The 14,675-nt window shown below is 46.8% G+C and overlaps 1 protein-coding gene across 3 annotated transcripts in view; it reads left to right on the top strand.

Moving 5' to 3' along the window:
- BCR (BCR activator of RhoGEF and GTPase) overlaps positions 1-14,675 on the top strand; it is a 98,285-nt gene that overhangs the window by 62,517 nt on the left and 21,093 nt on the right. For all 3 annotated transcript variants that reach the window (XM_083803842.1, XM_083803844.1, XM_083803843.1), the window contains exons 5-10: positions 711-818; positions 2,584-2,644; positions 3,548-3,600; positions 3,958-4,098; positions 13,416-13,537; positions 13,796-13,964. In XM_083803842.1, coding sequence (XP_083659968.1) covers positions 711-818; positions 2,584-2,644; positions 3,548-3,600; positions 3,958-4,098; positions 13,416-13,537; positions 13,796-13,964 — 654 coding nt within the window. The remainder of the gene's footprint in view (positions 1-710; positions 819-2,583; positions 2,645-3,547; positions 3,601-3,957; positions 4,099-13,415; positions 13,538-13,795; positions 13,965-14,675) is intronic.

Here is a 14,675-nt window from a genome sequence, read left to right as displayed (position 1 = left end):
CTGGCATGAATATCGCTGCAATTAATAAATAAGTCAGCAAACAGAATCAGTGCTAGGGCTCAGTGATGACAGTGGTTTATTGCTAGACTCTGAGGCCTACTGTGTCTTCATCCAGACCAATGGTGTATTCCTTCTGCTTGAACTGTCATTCTCTGTCACCTAAGTGCTGCAGTCACTGCCTTCCAAACAGATCGTGCTCTGGATCTCTTCTGTATTTTCAGCACTCTGCTGCCCTTTACAACAATGTTTGCTGATGCAGATACAGGTTAATATCTGGGTTTGTTTTAGTGTGACCAGCAAGCGTGCAAAAGCCAACAAGTAGCTTACTGCGGTCACATTTGTGCTGTTGGGCTGAATCATTCCTGTCTGATTCATATTTTGTGGCAAACAGCCAGCAGTTCCAGTTGCATCAATGAGCTAAAATATTAATAGATACTAATCTGGCAGTTCAGAAGGGAAAAATAGATGGCAGTAATAAGGGTGTGTCATCCTCACAGACCAGTAAGTGAACTTATTCAGGGTAGATGGAGCTGGATGCATAGGACACCTGCCTTGGTTAAGCAAAGCTGTCTTTCTGGGCCTGTTCAGCATTCCCTGTGATTCTTTGTTGTGAAGGAACATGACCTGATCTTTAGATGCCAATGCTGGCCATCCCAAACCGTCTTCTTCCCTAGCGTTTATTTTATTTTATTTTGTTTTGCTTCCTGCAGGCCAGCCAGCTGGGAGTGTACCGGGCCTTTGTGGATAACTATGAAGTTGCTATGGAGACAGCAGAGAAATGCTGCCAAGCCAATGCTCAGTTTGCTGAAATCTCTGAGGTAATGTCATGGTATTCAGACACACGAGACGTCTGAATCTGACTAGTACCCTGCAGTGTCACTCCTGTCTATTCTCCAAGTATCTTTGCCACCCTGACTTCTGAAGGAGTTATGCCCTAGACTCACTGCTTCAGCTTGTGTTCTTACAGCAATTTGTACTTTGGCCTAATAGAGTTTATCCTATGGACAGCCTTTATGTGCTGTTTCTGCCCAAGGAATCTTGTCATAACTGGCATTACTTTGAAATTCCCAGCTCTGTGCCACCTGCATGCATTTCTAGCAGGGAAATCTGTTTTTGAGCTTCTCAAATATTTCTCTTGTTAATGGTAATGCTGACTGTGATGTAAAAAGCCATCCTTAATGGCTTGTGTTATGGCTATCTGTGGAATTGCAGACTTCACTGCCTTGGAGAGGATGAGAGTAGCACAGGAAAACTCTGTTTAAAATGGCAAGTGTGTCAAGCATAATCTAGATTTACTGGCCGCTCTGATTTCCTCTCTTTAAGAGGAGTACTTTGTGTCAAAGCATTTTGAAGGCTTTTTCAGGCTTCCCAGGCCACCAGCTTTGCTGGCAGTGCATGGTCTCATTGACTGTTTGCACTGCAGTAATTATATCTTGAACAACTCAGTTGCCAAGAGAATGAGAACTTCATATCTGTGTCCTTAAAAACAACCAAATAAATAATCAGAGCTGAATGATACTGAGAGTGCTTATTGCTCTGAAAAAGCTAATGAGTACATTCAATGTTGCATGTCCCTTTAGATTTTTATAATAAAGAGATAAAGTGAAACAGTCCCTCTGTGAAACAAGGGAAGCAAGGCTTGCCTATTGGGATCTGCTGTACTACTCATTGGAGTGCAAGTGCCTTCTATTCTCTCCTTTACTGAGGGTTTCTACCATGTTCTGGTCCTTTGCCCTATCACTTCTGTGCTCCAGTGGTATCAGCTCATTAGTAGAGTAGCTTCCCCTGTGCTTACTTTTCTTTCAGTACTAAAATGCATTCCATAGAGTTTCCTATTTATTAACAGTACTGTGTATAGAAAGTGTTCCAGTAACACCTAGAAGATAGAGACGAGGGCAGCGGGGTGTTGGGCTCTGTGCAAATGCGATCCCTCAATCTTCCTGTTTTCTGAAGGATAATGCTGAAATTATGCCAGTACCTGCTGCATTTAGAATGATGGTAATGATACTTTTGCATTTGTGTTAGTGTCCTGCTGAGGATTTCAGAGCACTCAGCACATTAATATGTGCAGCTTCATAGTCCATGTGCAAAAAAAAGTGTCACAGATATTGTTCCTTTTTGGCCATGAAAGACAATGACTTGGCCAAGGTTGCACAGCTCAGAGCACATATAAGGAAGTAAAACCAGGGGGTGCTAAATCCCAGTCCTGTACTTTATTTATTGGTGGCGTGTGCATGCTGTGACAATGGCTGCATCCTTATGGACATGCCTTTCTCTTACAGGTGATTAAAAATTCCACCATCCTCTGTTGCTGTAGGTGGTTCCCTGCTTTGTTGCATCTCTATTGACATACACTCCTAAGAAACCTGATTAATATTTGAGATGCGTGGATGCCTGTGACATGGCAAGGGTGAAGTTATCAAGAAGGAAAGCATGTTTTTCCTTCACTGATTTGAAATGTGAAAGGGCTGTCCTCCATTTTCACTTAGGCCCTTCTTTGAAGGAGCAGATAGACTCTTACATTCCCATGTGATATTTCGAGGTGATTGACTGCCTGCTACGTGGGTTTTCTTTTTCTTTTAGAATCTAAAGGCTAGAAGCACAAAGGAATCTAAAGATCAGACGACGAAAAATTCCTTGGAAAGTGAGTGATCCATGCAGAGGAGACTGGTTTGTCAGGACTGTGTGGGGGCTGTTGCCAAACCTCCACTCTCACTACTTCTTTTTAAATGCTGGAAGATTATGAAGTCTCTGCTGGCTTTACCTAGGAAATCGGTTCCCTTTTGCTAAGTAGTAGAGCTTGTGCATAGTAAACTGCATGCATGCATGGGCAAACCTCTGCCCCAGCTTAAAACCTGATGAGTCCCTCTGGGCAAAACCAGGCGAACCAAAGGACTGCTGTGTTCTTAAGAAAACGACTCCTACACAGTGATAGCACAAACGTCAGCCTGCAAGTAATTGTTTTTTTGCCATTTCAAGAGAGCCTGGTCAAGGTCAGCTTTCATTGTGCTTGTCTTTATACATGCACATAGTAGAAGATAAGCCATGTTATATGAAGATTCCATACTGACTAACGTAAAAGCCAATCCCCTTCCTTTTTTGGCCTGTTATCAGGGTTTGGAAGCACTCAACGGTTTCATGCTGAACTCCAGAAGGAGGGATGCACTGCCAACCTTTCAGGGACCTCCTTGGCAACTTTAAGAGTGCAAGGCCTGATTCTGACCTGTGGGACCAGGCAGGTTGCCATGGAATTGCTGGGAGTGTGCCATGCTGTGTGCAGTTGTTCGGTACTGCCTTGTATGCTCATCCACTGTCTGACAGGGTGTGCTCACAAGTGGGCATTTGTTTCCCGTGGAGCATGTTTATTTCCTCTGTGTTTATGTGTGTTTAATTGGCTGTGTAGCACATTAACCTTAGAGAAGGGTTTCTGGTAGCTCGTTGGTTAATAAACCCGGGCCTGTACATTCAGTGGCATTGGACAAGTTGCTCTGTAGGGGCTGTATTTAGGTACCTCTTTTTTATGTTTCCATTGCTTTTTTTTCCACAGCTCTCCTATACAAACCAGTGGATCGAGTGACTCGCAGCACACTTGTACTGCATGTAAGTATCTGAAGGGTAGTTTTCAAACTTTTTGCCCCCCCCCGCCCCCCCCCCCCCTCCTTTTTTTGTCCCTTTAAATTTTCCATGGAGCTGCAGGACTGCAAAAATTAAGCTGTTATGCTGCACAGGAGCCTCTTCACGTTACACTGAGGGGGAAGAGCCCATGGATGGTACCTCTCCATTGGTGTTACAAAATGCAGAGGATCATTTTCTTCTTCCTCTATACATACAGCCTTATTCTACTGTGTAAGAAGTCATGGACCATCTTGTCCCATGGCTCTAGTTAGGGGCCTTCAGACCCTTCTGCTTTCCAGTGGTGCTCATGGTTCTCTTCTTTGCTTGTGTTCCTGGTTGCAGGATTTGCTCAAGCACACTCCAGTGAGCCATCCTGATCATCCACTCCTGCAGGATGCCCTGCGGATCTCGCAGAATTTCCTTTCCAGCATCAATGAAGAGATCACTCCTCGTCGGCAGTCCATGACGGTAAAGAAGGGGGAGGTGAGTCTTCCTGCTTCCATTATTTTCTTGGTTCCTAAATACTGGTTGTGCCTTTGTGAGGCAGACTGGGAACTGGAGCTATCCGTTTGTTTGTTGCTAAGAAACAGTTTATGCAGTGTCCTTGTTCTCTAAAGGATATAGTACAGCTCCTCTCTGTTTTCTGTTTGGAAACCCAGAGGAAAAGTGTGATTAGAGTTTTGTCCTTAGTGGTGTTATAATAATTTGTCATACATCATTTCTACGATGTGTAGTTATGTACTAAATGGATTTGTATTTTACCCGCAAACTCAAACCAAACAGGAAGTCTAGGAGGGGAAAAAGGTAAGGAAAACATCAGAAATCATGACAGGAAAAGCTGTTTTCCAGAATATTGATTTGCACTATAAAACTCAGTTTTGCATCCTTATTTCTAAAGAATAATGTTGTAAATGGGGCTAGGAAGCAAAACAAATGGAATGAGTTGGGAAAAATAAAGGGGATATTTAACTCCTGAGGGTGCCATGAAGCCCTTCTAGGCTCTGCTAGGAGTTGAAATGTGCCCAAGACGTTTGAAGCTGTGAAGTTCCCTTACCTGCATGTGGTGCTGAGCAAGGAGGACATAGACCTACACAATAGTAAACTCTTATTTGCCTCACTGGGCTTGATTCATCTGCCTCGTAATTTCATTAGAAGGCAGTTCAGTCCTTCCCGATGAGGACACACCGGGACTGACAGAAGTATTAAGAGACAGAAGGATGTAGGAGACTGGACAAAAGAGAGGTGCAGCTCAGAGAGTAAATTCATAAGAGGCATTGTGGCAGCGTGCCAAAGACACTGGCTGATCAAAAGCGACCCAAATTAGCCAGTGCAAAAACATCTCCTACAAAGCCCAGGAGATTGTTAACGTACACAAACCATCAAGATGTATTCCCAGGTCCTGTCAGCTGAACATGCTTGCTTTTAGCTGCTAAACGGATTATCAGCTGACAAAGATCTGCTAGAAGCTGCAGTACTGGGAATTGGGTGTACTGTTTGTCTTAGAATTCTTGGTCATATTCTTATTTTGTTAACCGAGGAAAACTGCAGCTGAGAAGAGGGAGGATTGAGCAATCAGAGACTGAGGTACAAGCTCAAACATCAGTCACCAAGGCCTGGAGATAGTAGATGGCCTCATTAAAGTGGATGCTGATTGAGTCACAGCAGAAATTACAGGCTGGAATGCCCCCTCAGAGGGGAGGGAGCACTTTGTGTTCTCTGGTTGTCTGTCAGCATCTCAATGAGGGATGCAGGCTTTGGAAAGTGTCATGCAGAATCCTAATGAAGTGCTAGAGCCCAGGCGGAGGGGCAGGCTCGGGAGGATAATCCTGATGATCTCTTTTTGGAGCAGTATGTTTGTCAGATCTTACGAAGCAGGAAGGAGGCAGCCTGTCAGCGTTGGGCTCAGCAGGCCTGTTCACACTCTCACTGGCCCTGTAGTGACTTCTTGTATGTGGGGAGGAAAAGATGACTACATATCCAAGGAGAGGGCTGTAGGTGTGCTGGAGGGAACTGGGGACCCTTTGTGCTCTTTCCCACACCACACGTGGCTTGCACTGAGCCCAGGGAAGAAAAGTACTTGCTTCTGATGCTTCCCAGCCTTCCACTCTGGAAATCTGAATGAGGATACTTTCTTCAACCATTTGGCACCAATAGCCCTCATTTTTCAAAGCAGTAATGCTTTGGTTGACACCACTCTGTCTGGAGAGTAGCTACATTCATTCTCTTCATAGTAATCCAAAGACAAAGGGAGCTTCCAGCTACTCTGGGTGGGTTAGTGATGGCTGCTGTTTCCTACAAGCTATTCACCTTGGGGTCATAGCTGGGTTTTGTTTATGCTTGTAAATTTTTCCTTTTCTGCTTATCCTTTCCTCCCACTCCCCTTGCTTGTGCTTCCCCTGGGGTGACAGGACAGTGTGCAGTTTGCATCTCCTAATTGACTACTCTCAATGCATAATGCATTTTTTTTATTTTAATGAATCACCAGCTTGCTTTGATGGCTTTTCTCATTATTTGTCTTACACCACTTTGAAATTTCCTTGGTGGAAAGGAAGGAGGGAAAACAGCCTTTTCCCCTCATGTATTGCTTAGGTGCTGATCGCAGTTATCTTTTTTCCCCAGTCCTCGCCTTTTATGCAGAATATTTTCCCCTTTGAGTGCATTGTCGGGAGGAGTTGAATCTGCTTTGCTCCAGCTCTTTTTTTTTAGGATCTTTTTGAACTGTGGGAAGCAGTGAGTGGCTAATCTCCCTAGTGATGGGCTGCTAAGAGGTGTGGGTCAGGAGGCAGTACAAGTCTTCATCCCTTTTGCAAAAGATGGTTCCCTGCTCCGGGGGCATTGGCTCGGTCTGACCTGCCTGCTATCTTCCTGCAGGATGCCAGATGTTCTTCCTGCACACTAGCCCCCCAGTTCTGCTTGGCTCAGCAGGCTATTTTTCATAATTCTAGGTTTATGCATGTAAACTGAAAGCTTTCTGTGATTCGTGGACATGGTTTAATCTGCTGGGGCTGAATGAGTATTTCAGTTAGTGCTAGGAGGTGGGTACAAAGGGAGTAAAACCATTCTCTCAGGGACAGAAGGGGCTACAACAGGGAAGACGGTATTGGTGGGCTGAACCTACAAACCAGGGCTGAGGGAATGCTACACCTAGCTTGGCCCTTGCTGCTGGCCAGCCTCTGCTTTGTAGTTCGCTGGGGACTGCTGCTACAGACGAGCTAGGAGAACACCAACCCCAGCCTGTTTGGTTTGTGAGTGGTTCACTCAGTGTGCTTGATTGGGGTTTGAAAAGGCAGGAATGGCCCTGAGGCTGAATTTAGCTAGCAGAGCATAGAGGTCTTGAGCTGAGGATGTTTTCTCCACGATCTGCAGAAGGGTTTGGATGTGTCCTCACAGTAGAACTCAAAGGAAAGGGTATGGGAGGAGTGAAGGCCTTGCAGTTTTTTGACAGCTTTTCTGGTCTTGCCCTAAGAATTTCAGGTCCAGCACTGTCCCCGTACCTCTGAGGAAGGGTTTGAGCCCTTGGTAGATGACAACACAAGGAAGCCAGGAGGGCTTTTTCCAGACTTTTGGATCTGTCTCCCTTCAGCCTGTACTGTTCCATTATCTTACTGCTTCTTTTCTTCCTACCTTTCTATTGTGGTTATTTTATTATACATTTTTTACATTTTTGATGGGTTATCTGCAGATATCCACTTCACTGACTCTCTAAATAATCAAACACATTCACAGAGGGAAGGAAAAGGGGGGTCTGAGTAGCACAGCATCTTCTGACTCAGAATGGGAGTGGTGAAAAATCTTCCACCTTTTAGGAGCATGGAGCAGGCACCTTACTTGCTCACTGACTCTTCTTTACTGCTATCCTCTGGTCTTGAACAGGGAACCTGTTTAAGGTTTTCCAGAGGGTGGTCCCCTGGAGAAGCAGGGAAATGTATGCTTTGAGGTGAAGGATGTGCCAGATAAGCTAGAAGGGAAGGAGTGATAGCCCCGCGAGACTGATTAACAGATAGCCAATGTGGACTGTGTATTTTTTCTCATCTGAACCTGGATGCAAATGACCGTGAAGCTGGTGCTGCCTTGTGCTTCCAGATAGTTCAGCCCATTCTTGTAAAGCAGGAGTTAATAAAACTGCAGCAAATCACAGAGTTAATTTGGGAGATGCTAGGGCCCTCCCTTGGCTGCAGCTCATCCAGTGCTCTTTGCAGTGTGTTGTTTCAGGGTAGTTCAAACCAATCTGAGTGGTGGTGGCTGCTATTCTGCCCTGCCCATGGCCATGCAGTCCCACCCTCTCTGAAGTGTTGGTACTGGTATTTGTGTGATCCCACAGTGGTATGGAGGAATGGAGCTGCCTGAAAGCTAAACCTTGGCTTAGTGTCTGATCTCCTCAGCACACAAGAGGGCAGACAGGCAGTTCCTTCTGGGAACAAGTCCACTAGATCACATTTTGGATCAGCTTATGCTGCTGTGGACCTTCCGTGTCTGCACTAAGGAGAAGAGGCTGCTTGGCAGACTGCTCTACTGTGTATCTAAATGTGTCTTGTAATCTGCAATCAAGGGACAGGGTATCATTGTTTTAGGCTCCTGTTCAATTTAGCAGAGGCTGTTGTAGGAACAAGAAAGGGCAAAGGAGCTATGCAAGGGAACAGAAGTGCAAACTAAAGCCATTGGAAAGCTGGGGGCTAAGCTTAGACCCAAGCAGGCACGCACAGCTTGAGGCCTGGTGCCTACTGCTCCTGATGCCTTGGGCAGATGTTGGCAATAGAGCACTCAAAAATGATCTTGGATGCTTCACACTCTCTTGCAGCTGGAGTCAGAGAGCTCCTGGTGACAGAAGCTTTGGAAAGAAAAAAAAAGGCTATTAAAATGCTCAAAGAGCAGCCAATTTAGCTCCCTAGGCAGAGAATCCCTTTATTCTGCAATGCTGGTCTTGCAACACATGCACACACACACACGAGGAATCATTTTCTTCCTACGCTCTGCAGAAAACCAAACCACCTCTTCCTCGCTGACATATGCCAATACCCATCTCCTGCTCTTACCCTCCTCCTCCTGCATCACACATGTTCCAGTCCTTCCCGGGGCTCTCACCCACGCACACTGCAGGCCTCTGCTGTCACCACATCGGATGAGCTCTTTCCTTGGCACTCACGTGAGGAGACAACTCTTTGTACAGCTGTGGTTCTGGATGAGTATATTTTTTTACATTCCACTTTTTGTAATGTGTCTCAGACAAGCTGGTCTTCTGCCACACTTCCTGGAGTTAAGTGGTACGTGACAGCAGCAGGATTTATCATGTGCAAACAGCACAAAAACACTGTAGGATGAATAGATGAGCACATAGGTAGTCGTGAGGCTGGTAGCAGAGAAGGGGGAGATGCTTGTTAACGGAGGTAAGAGGAGGAGGACAACAGCAGGCAATCCAAAGAGGTATCCAGGCACTGAAGGATGTAGAGGGAGAGCTCTTTTGTCCAGAGCACTGAAATGGGTGGGAGAAGCAGCAGGTAAAAGCATGAAAAGGAAAGCAGGGTCTAGAAGGGAGACTTGGGAATTTTACTGCACCAACGCAGGAGCTTAGCAACAGCCTCGTGGAGGTGACAGTCTGCCCAGGCCCTGTGTAAGAGATTAAAGGTGATCCTAATTCACTCAATTTTGATACAAAATGGGAGGTTTTCCTCTAGGCCTCCACAAACATCTTTCTGTAGCTGAGCTAATCTCCTGGGCTGGATACCTGCTAGTGTTGGGGCTGTTTGTGGAAGAGAGGGAATCACTCTGCCACCAGACTGCCACTCTGATACTAAGCCCATGTTTTGTTGATGCTAGTTTGGTGTTTTTGTAGCCTGTATGTTATTTCAGGGTACTTTAAGAAACACATGAGGTATTGTACATCTCATACAGCAGGATCACCAAGCCAAAAGACTTCGTGTTTCAGGAGACCCTGTCTAGCAAGAGGCCACTGAAAGAATAGCTGTTGCTGCCCCTAGGTGGGAGTTGACCAAAGTGGGCGTGGGAGTTGACCAAAGTGGGCTTTGGTGCCCAAAATGCTAGAGAGGACCAGTGGAGCTAAGGTGGCCTGGGCACCTGACGGGCACAAGTGCTGCCTGAGGGGGCTGCTGGCTCCCCCAGGGTGGGATAGGATGGGCTGACTCATGCCGGGAGGTCAGGAAAGTGCCCTGTGCTCCCTCACCGTGGGGCTTGGCAGGGATCTGGTAGGCCAGTTGGGAAATGCTTTTATTGTTTCCCACTGACCTGCTGAACCCTCCCGGCAAGATGAATCATCTGCAACAAAGGATGTGACCCTTTGCTGGAAGCGCTCTTCCTCTGCTCCACTGATGCTGCACAGCCTGGTGCATGCCTGTTGTGGCCAGCCCTAATGAAAATCCTGTTTTCCCAGAGAAGCTGGTAGTTAGACCTAATATCAAGCTCCACGCCCTTATGACTTGATCTGCAAACCCTTTCTCCTCTCCTCTTTTTCCTGGATCCTTGGTTGCTCATTGTGGCAGTGTACCCTTGCTCCCTGTGGGAGACCTTCCCACCTAGCTCAGGAGTGAGACAAAATGAAGAATGAAAGCTCAAGGAAGATTAGCGTTTTCCTCTGAGTGGATGACTGGAATACATCCCTTTCACCTCTTTCCTTCTCTTCCAGTCAAGCTTAGGAAATACGCCCTTGTCTTCTTCCCACCCAGCTCTCTTTCTGAGAGATCCTGCTGCCAAAACTTGTGTCTTGTCAATCTGGGTAATTTGTACCCAGGAGTGCCAGCCAAAATAAACTCAGTGCAAAGGAGGGGTACCCAAGTCCCAGATGAGAAGTGCGAAGGCTGTTAAATCACACCCCTATTTTGGCATTGTATAGCTGAGCTTTCTGCTTGGGTTTTGGGGAGATGTGGGACAGAGAGCAGGGCTGCTTGGAGAAATTCTGCTCGAATGATGACAGCCAAGGCCTGTACAGTGGCAGATTAGGTGCAAATTTAGACACAGGAGAAGGGGTCATCTGGGTGGAGCAGGCAGGCTGTGTGAGGAGGTCTGTGGCCTTGCTGCAGAGCAATGGGCTCTTCTAGTCTCACTTTGTGGAGGCTTGACACAAGGACTTCCAGTCACTGGTGCCTCTTTATGGGCATCCGTTCACTTGAAGACATGCTTCTCTTCAAAATACTGTGGTCTAGGTGATGGTAGAGGAATACTGCCAAAACCAAACACACTGCCAGTGCCTGGCAAAAGGGGGACACAAAGCAGGTCAGGACTGCGGCACATGCCTGCCTGGGTAGCAGAGGTGAGTGAGTTGAGAGAACATCTTTACACCTAAGAACAATGGGCTGAGGTTGGGCTGGCAACAAGCAGCTATTCTCATTGCCCCGGAGGAGCTGAGCTGATTTGCAGCATAATTAATATTCATCAGATCTACCAACCTGAGATCAGGGTTTTGGCTTGTTCAGAAAATCTCTATCCCTGCTTTGTTACTGCCCCCAAATGAAATTCTTTGCAGCTGTGGAGAGTGTTTCTGTTACTGACAACATACCTCCTTCTTATTTATTTATTTTTAAAGCTGGATGTTTCTAGTTTCCTGCCTACCTGGGATTTGTTGACTGGGCAGGAGCAGGGAGGCATGCACAAGTGCACATCATTAGCAGAGACATCAATGCAGGCAGGCGTTCTCTCCAAAACCACCAAGGAGAAGCCAGGAGGATCACGCCCACCTAAAAATAAACATTAACATATGTACAGGCCTTTCAGAGCCTGAATCACTGCTGGATACCAGATCTCCACAGGCTCATGCCCAGAGATGGTGCAGGAGTTTGCTAGGGAGCAGCATTAACTTCCTGGCACTATGGGGAAGGTGCAGCTTTGGTTGCTGCTGCTTGCAGATTCCCGGGACTTCTGTACGTTGGCAGGTGGCCCCAAGATGAGATGCTGACACTGTCTGTGCTTCAGCAGCTTGCTGTGGTGCTAGTGCAGCTGCAGACAGTAAAATGCAGACTCTTAGCCCATGTCAGGAAGTTTAGGGTGCTTTAGGACAGACTGTGGAAACAAGAATTATGTCTGCAAGGACATTTCTCTCCCTTGTGTTTCCTGCCATGATGTGTACTGGGCTCGGGACTGATGTGGTTTGTTTTCATTTGGAGAGCCAAGATGGGAAGGATGGTAGGAGGAAGGAGAGGCAGTGCGGGGGTTTGTACTCCCACTCTCTGCAGTAAATGTGTTCAAGGCTTGTTATGTCATGCAGCAAATAAAACCCATGAGGCGTAACCCAGAGAAACTGAGGCACAGTTCTGCTTTGGATGTCTTGACCTTGCTCAGGTTAACTGCTTTCCTACTGCACACTGCTGCACACCGGAGCAGAGCTGCCTTTGGAAAAGGAGGACAGCTTTTGCATGTGTGGTGATTGCAGAGATGCTGCAGGCCAGCAGCGAGTCCTACTGACAAGTCGTGCGTAGGCCTGGAGAAAGCTGGCAGTGAAACAGCAGGAGGGGTGTTGGCGAGCGTTGGACAGTGTTAGATCTCTCCAATCTCCAGCCATGACGTTGTCATGGCGTGTACAGCATGAGTGCCATGTCACTCACTGGTATCAGGGGAGCATCCTCCTAGCTGGAATAGAAAGGAAAAATACTGTGGGTCAGGAAAAAGTGTCTTAGCAGACCTGCATGGATATGCTGATGGTGCCTGCTTGTACTGGCCATGAAGCAAGGCAAAACTGACAGTTATCCGAATTTGTGGGAATAAAATTTGCCCTGAGTTTCATATCCTTGACTTCTGTTTGAAAATCAGTGGGAGATTTTTATTCTTCCAGATGTGCACTCAAACTCTTATTGATCCTGACACATCAGAACAGAAGGTCTGAGCGTAGAGCAGGGCTTGAAACTCCTGCGTTGGTCGCTGGTGACAGCATAGACCCATCCGCCTCAGTGCCAGCGCTCCAACCTTTCTGTCTGCAGAGTCCCTGTAAGGGAAATAGGAAAGAGATGCTTCTGCCCTCCAGTGTGTGTCTCTTATGTAGAAGGTTGTAAAGCTTCCTGGAACCAGAGGCAGACATAACGGCATCAGTGTTAGGCACTTTCTTTACATCATCTGGGTTTGAGGAATGTATATTTGACTTGAGGGGAGAAAAAAAAAAAGGCTTTTAACAGGCATGGGGTAGGGGACATATCCAGATGGTCCTGTTTAAACACAGGCTGGTAAGGGACTACTGAGGAGTTTGCTAGGTACACATTTTGGTCAGGAATCATCCCTTAACAGCACTTATAATAAAGAAGCAGCAATGGCATTCACCTGTTAATGGTGACAAACTGCTGCTGGGAATGGAGGTGTTGGTAGGCTCCTCTCAGTGGTGGGGTAGCTTCAGCTGGACCCAGCGGCTTGGGAAGTGACTCCTGGGGAGGGCAGGGAAATCCTGGATAGAAAAGTGGTGTTTGCTGCTCTCTACTGGTTTGTGGGGGGGATGATGTGCTGTGAGCAATCGTGGCCCTCGGGTATGTAGAAGCCAGGCAATGACTCACCATAAATTACACGGGCTCAGAGACAGGTGCTGGAAACAAGCCTCAGCTCTGACCTGGAACCAGATGAGGAAGGGGGTGCCTGGCCATTGTTGCCCCTGGGAGAGAAGGCAGCAGTAGGGAGCACAGCTTGCAACAAGGAGCATTTAAAAGCCGCTTTTTTTTTTTTTTTTTTTTTCCCCCTCTGTATTGGAACAATTTACTGAATTGGCTCTGGTAGGAGTCATGCATAAGGAGTATGGAGTGTGTTGTTGAGGGGGCTCAGTGCCTTACCTGGGCCTTTCCTGCACTAACCAAAACATTTTCTCTGTTTTTCACCAGCACCGGCAGCTCCTGAAGGACAGTTTCATGGTGGAGCTAGTTGAGGGGGCTCGCAAACTACGTCATGTCTTTCTTTTTACTGATCTATTCCTGTGTGCCAAGCTCAAGAAGCAGATTGGAGGGTGAGGTTTCCCTTCTGGACTATGTACTTTGCATCTCAGCTTCAGCAGAGTTCTCAGTTTAGCCAGCAATGATAGTTGAATACTCCAGTTTCTTACTGGAAAGCAGCCTTTTACCAGATTTTTTCCACCTGGAAGTCACAGTGAAGTTGTGCCCATTTCTGTATCTTCTGAACTATAATGAGGAAGGGCTTGTGGGAAGGGGGAGTGGGTGTTGCCAAGCGCCAGTAGTAGTAAAGGCTTGGAACTTCTGTCTTTCAGAAAAAGCCAGCAGTATGACTGTAAATGGTACATCCCACTCACGGACCTTAGTTTCCAAATGGTGGATGAGTCTGAGGCAGTGCCCAACATCCCACTGGTACCTGATGAGGAGCTGGATGCCATGAAGATCAAGATATCCCAGATCAAGAATGACATCCAGCGTGAAAAGGTAAAAAGGGGTTGAGCGCTCCATCCAAAGTATAGAACAGATTCAGTATCTTTGCTGACATGAGATGCTGACAGAAGCAGCATTCCCAGACCTGCACAGCATGGGGAGTCCTGCAGAGACAGACCACCCAGCGGAGATTTGTGGTGCAGCTCTGTTAGCAGTGATATCTAGACTGCTGCGCAGCCCATCATTGCTCATCCTGCTGCACTGCTTGAATGATGGTGTCCTTTGAGGATGCAGGAACTGCAAAAGATGCTTTATGGTAGCCAGTAGCTTCCCTACTTGCATGGGACCGCCTGTAACTGCTTTATCCAGGCACTCATGTGGAGAGCGGAGCTCTTATGTTGTAGACACGAGAAGGACTGGGAGTGTGGCATGCCATTTTTTAGGAAGTCTGACTTCTAGCTGTCTGAGTATGATCCTGCAAGTGATTTTGGTCAGAAGCGTGTACTTTGGAATTTTTGCAGGCTCAAGTATGCTTTTCTAGCATTTTCTGACTTCACCAGTGTCAAAGCAACAGCAAGTATACAAAGAGCATACAAATTATTCTGACTGGACAGTCTGACACAGATATGGTGTCTCTGGCCCAGGCTTGTCTTTGCTTGCAAGACATGTTTTCTCAGAGTTGTAAGACTTTGAACCATCTTGCCACCCAAATGAGAAACAAGGCTTTGAAAGCTAAAAGCCTGCTGGTCTGTAGAGGAGGATATG

This window comes from Anser anser (genome assembly GCF_964211835.1).
Source record: "Anser anser genome assembly, chromosome: 18".
NCBI classification, from domain to species: domain Eukaryota; kingdom Metazoa; phylum Chordata; class Aves; order Anseriformes; family Anatidae; genus Anser; species Anser anser.
This window is presented reverse-complemented; position numbering and strand designations above follow the sequence as displayed.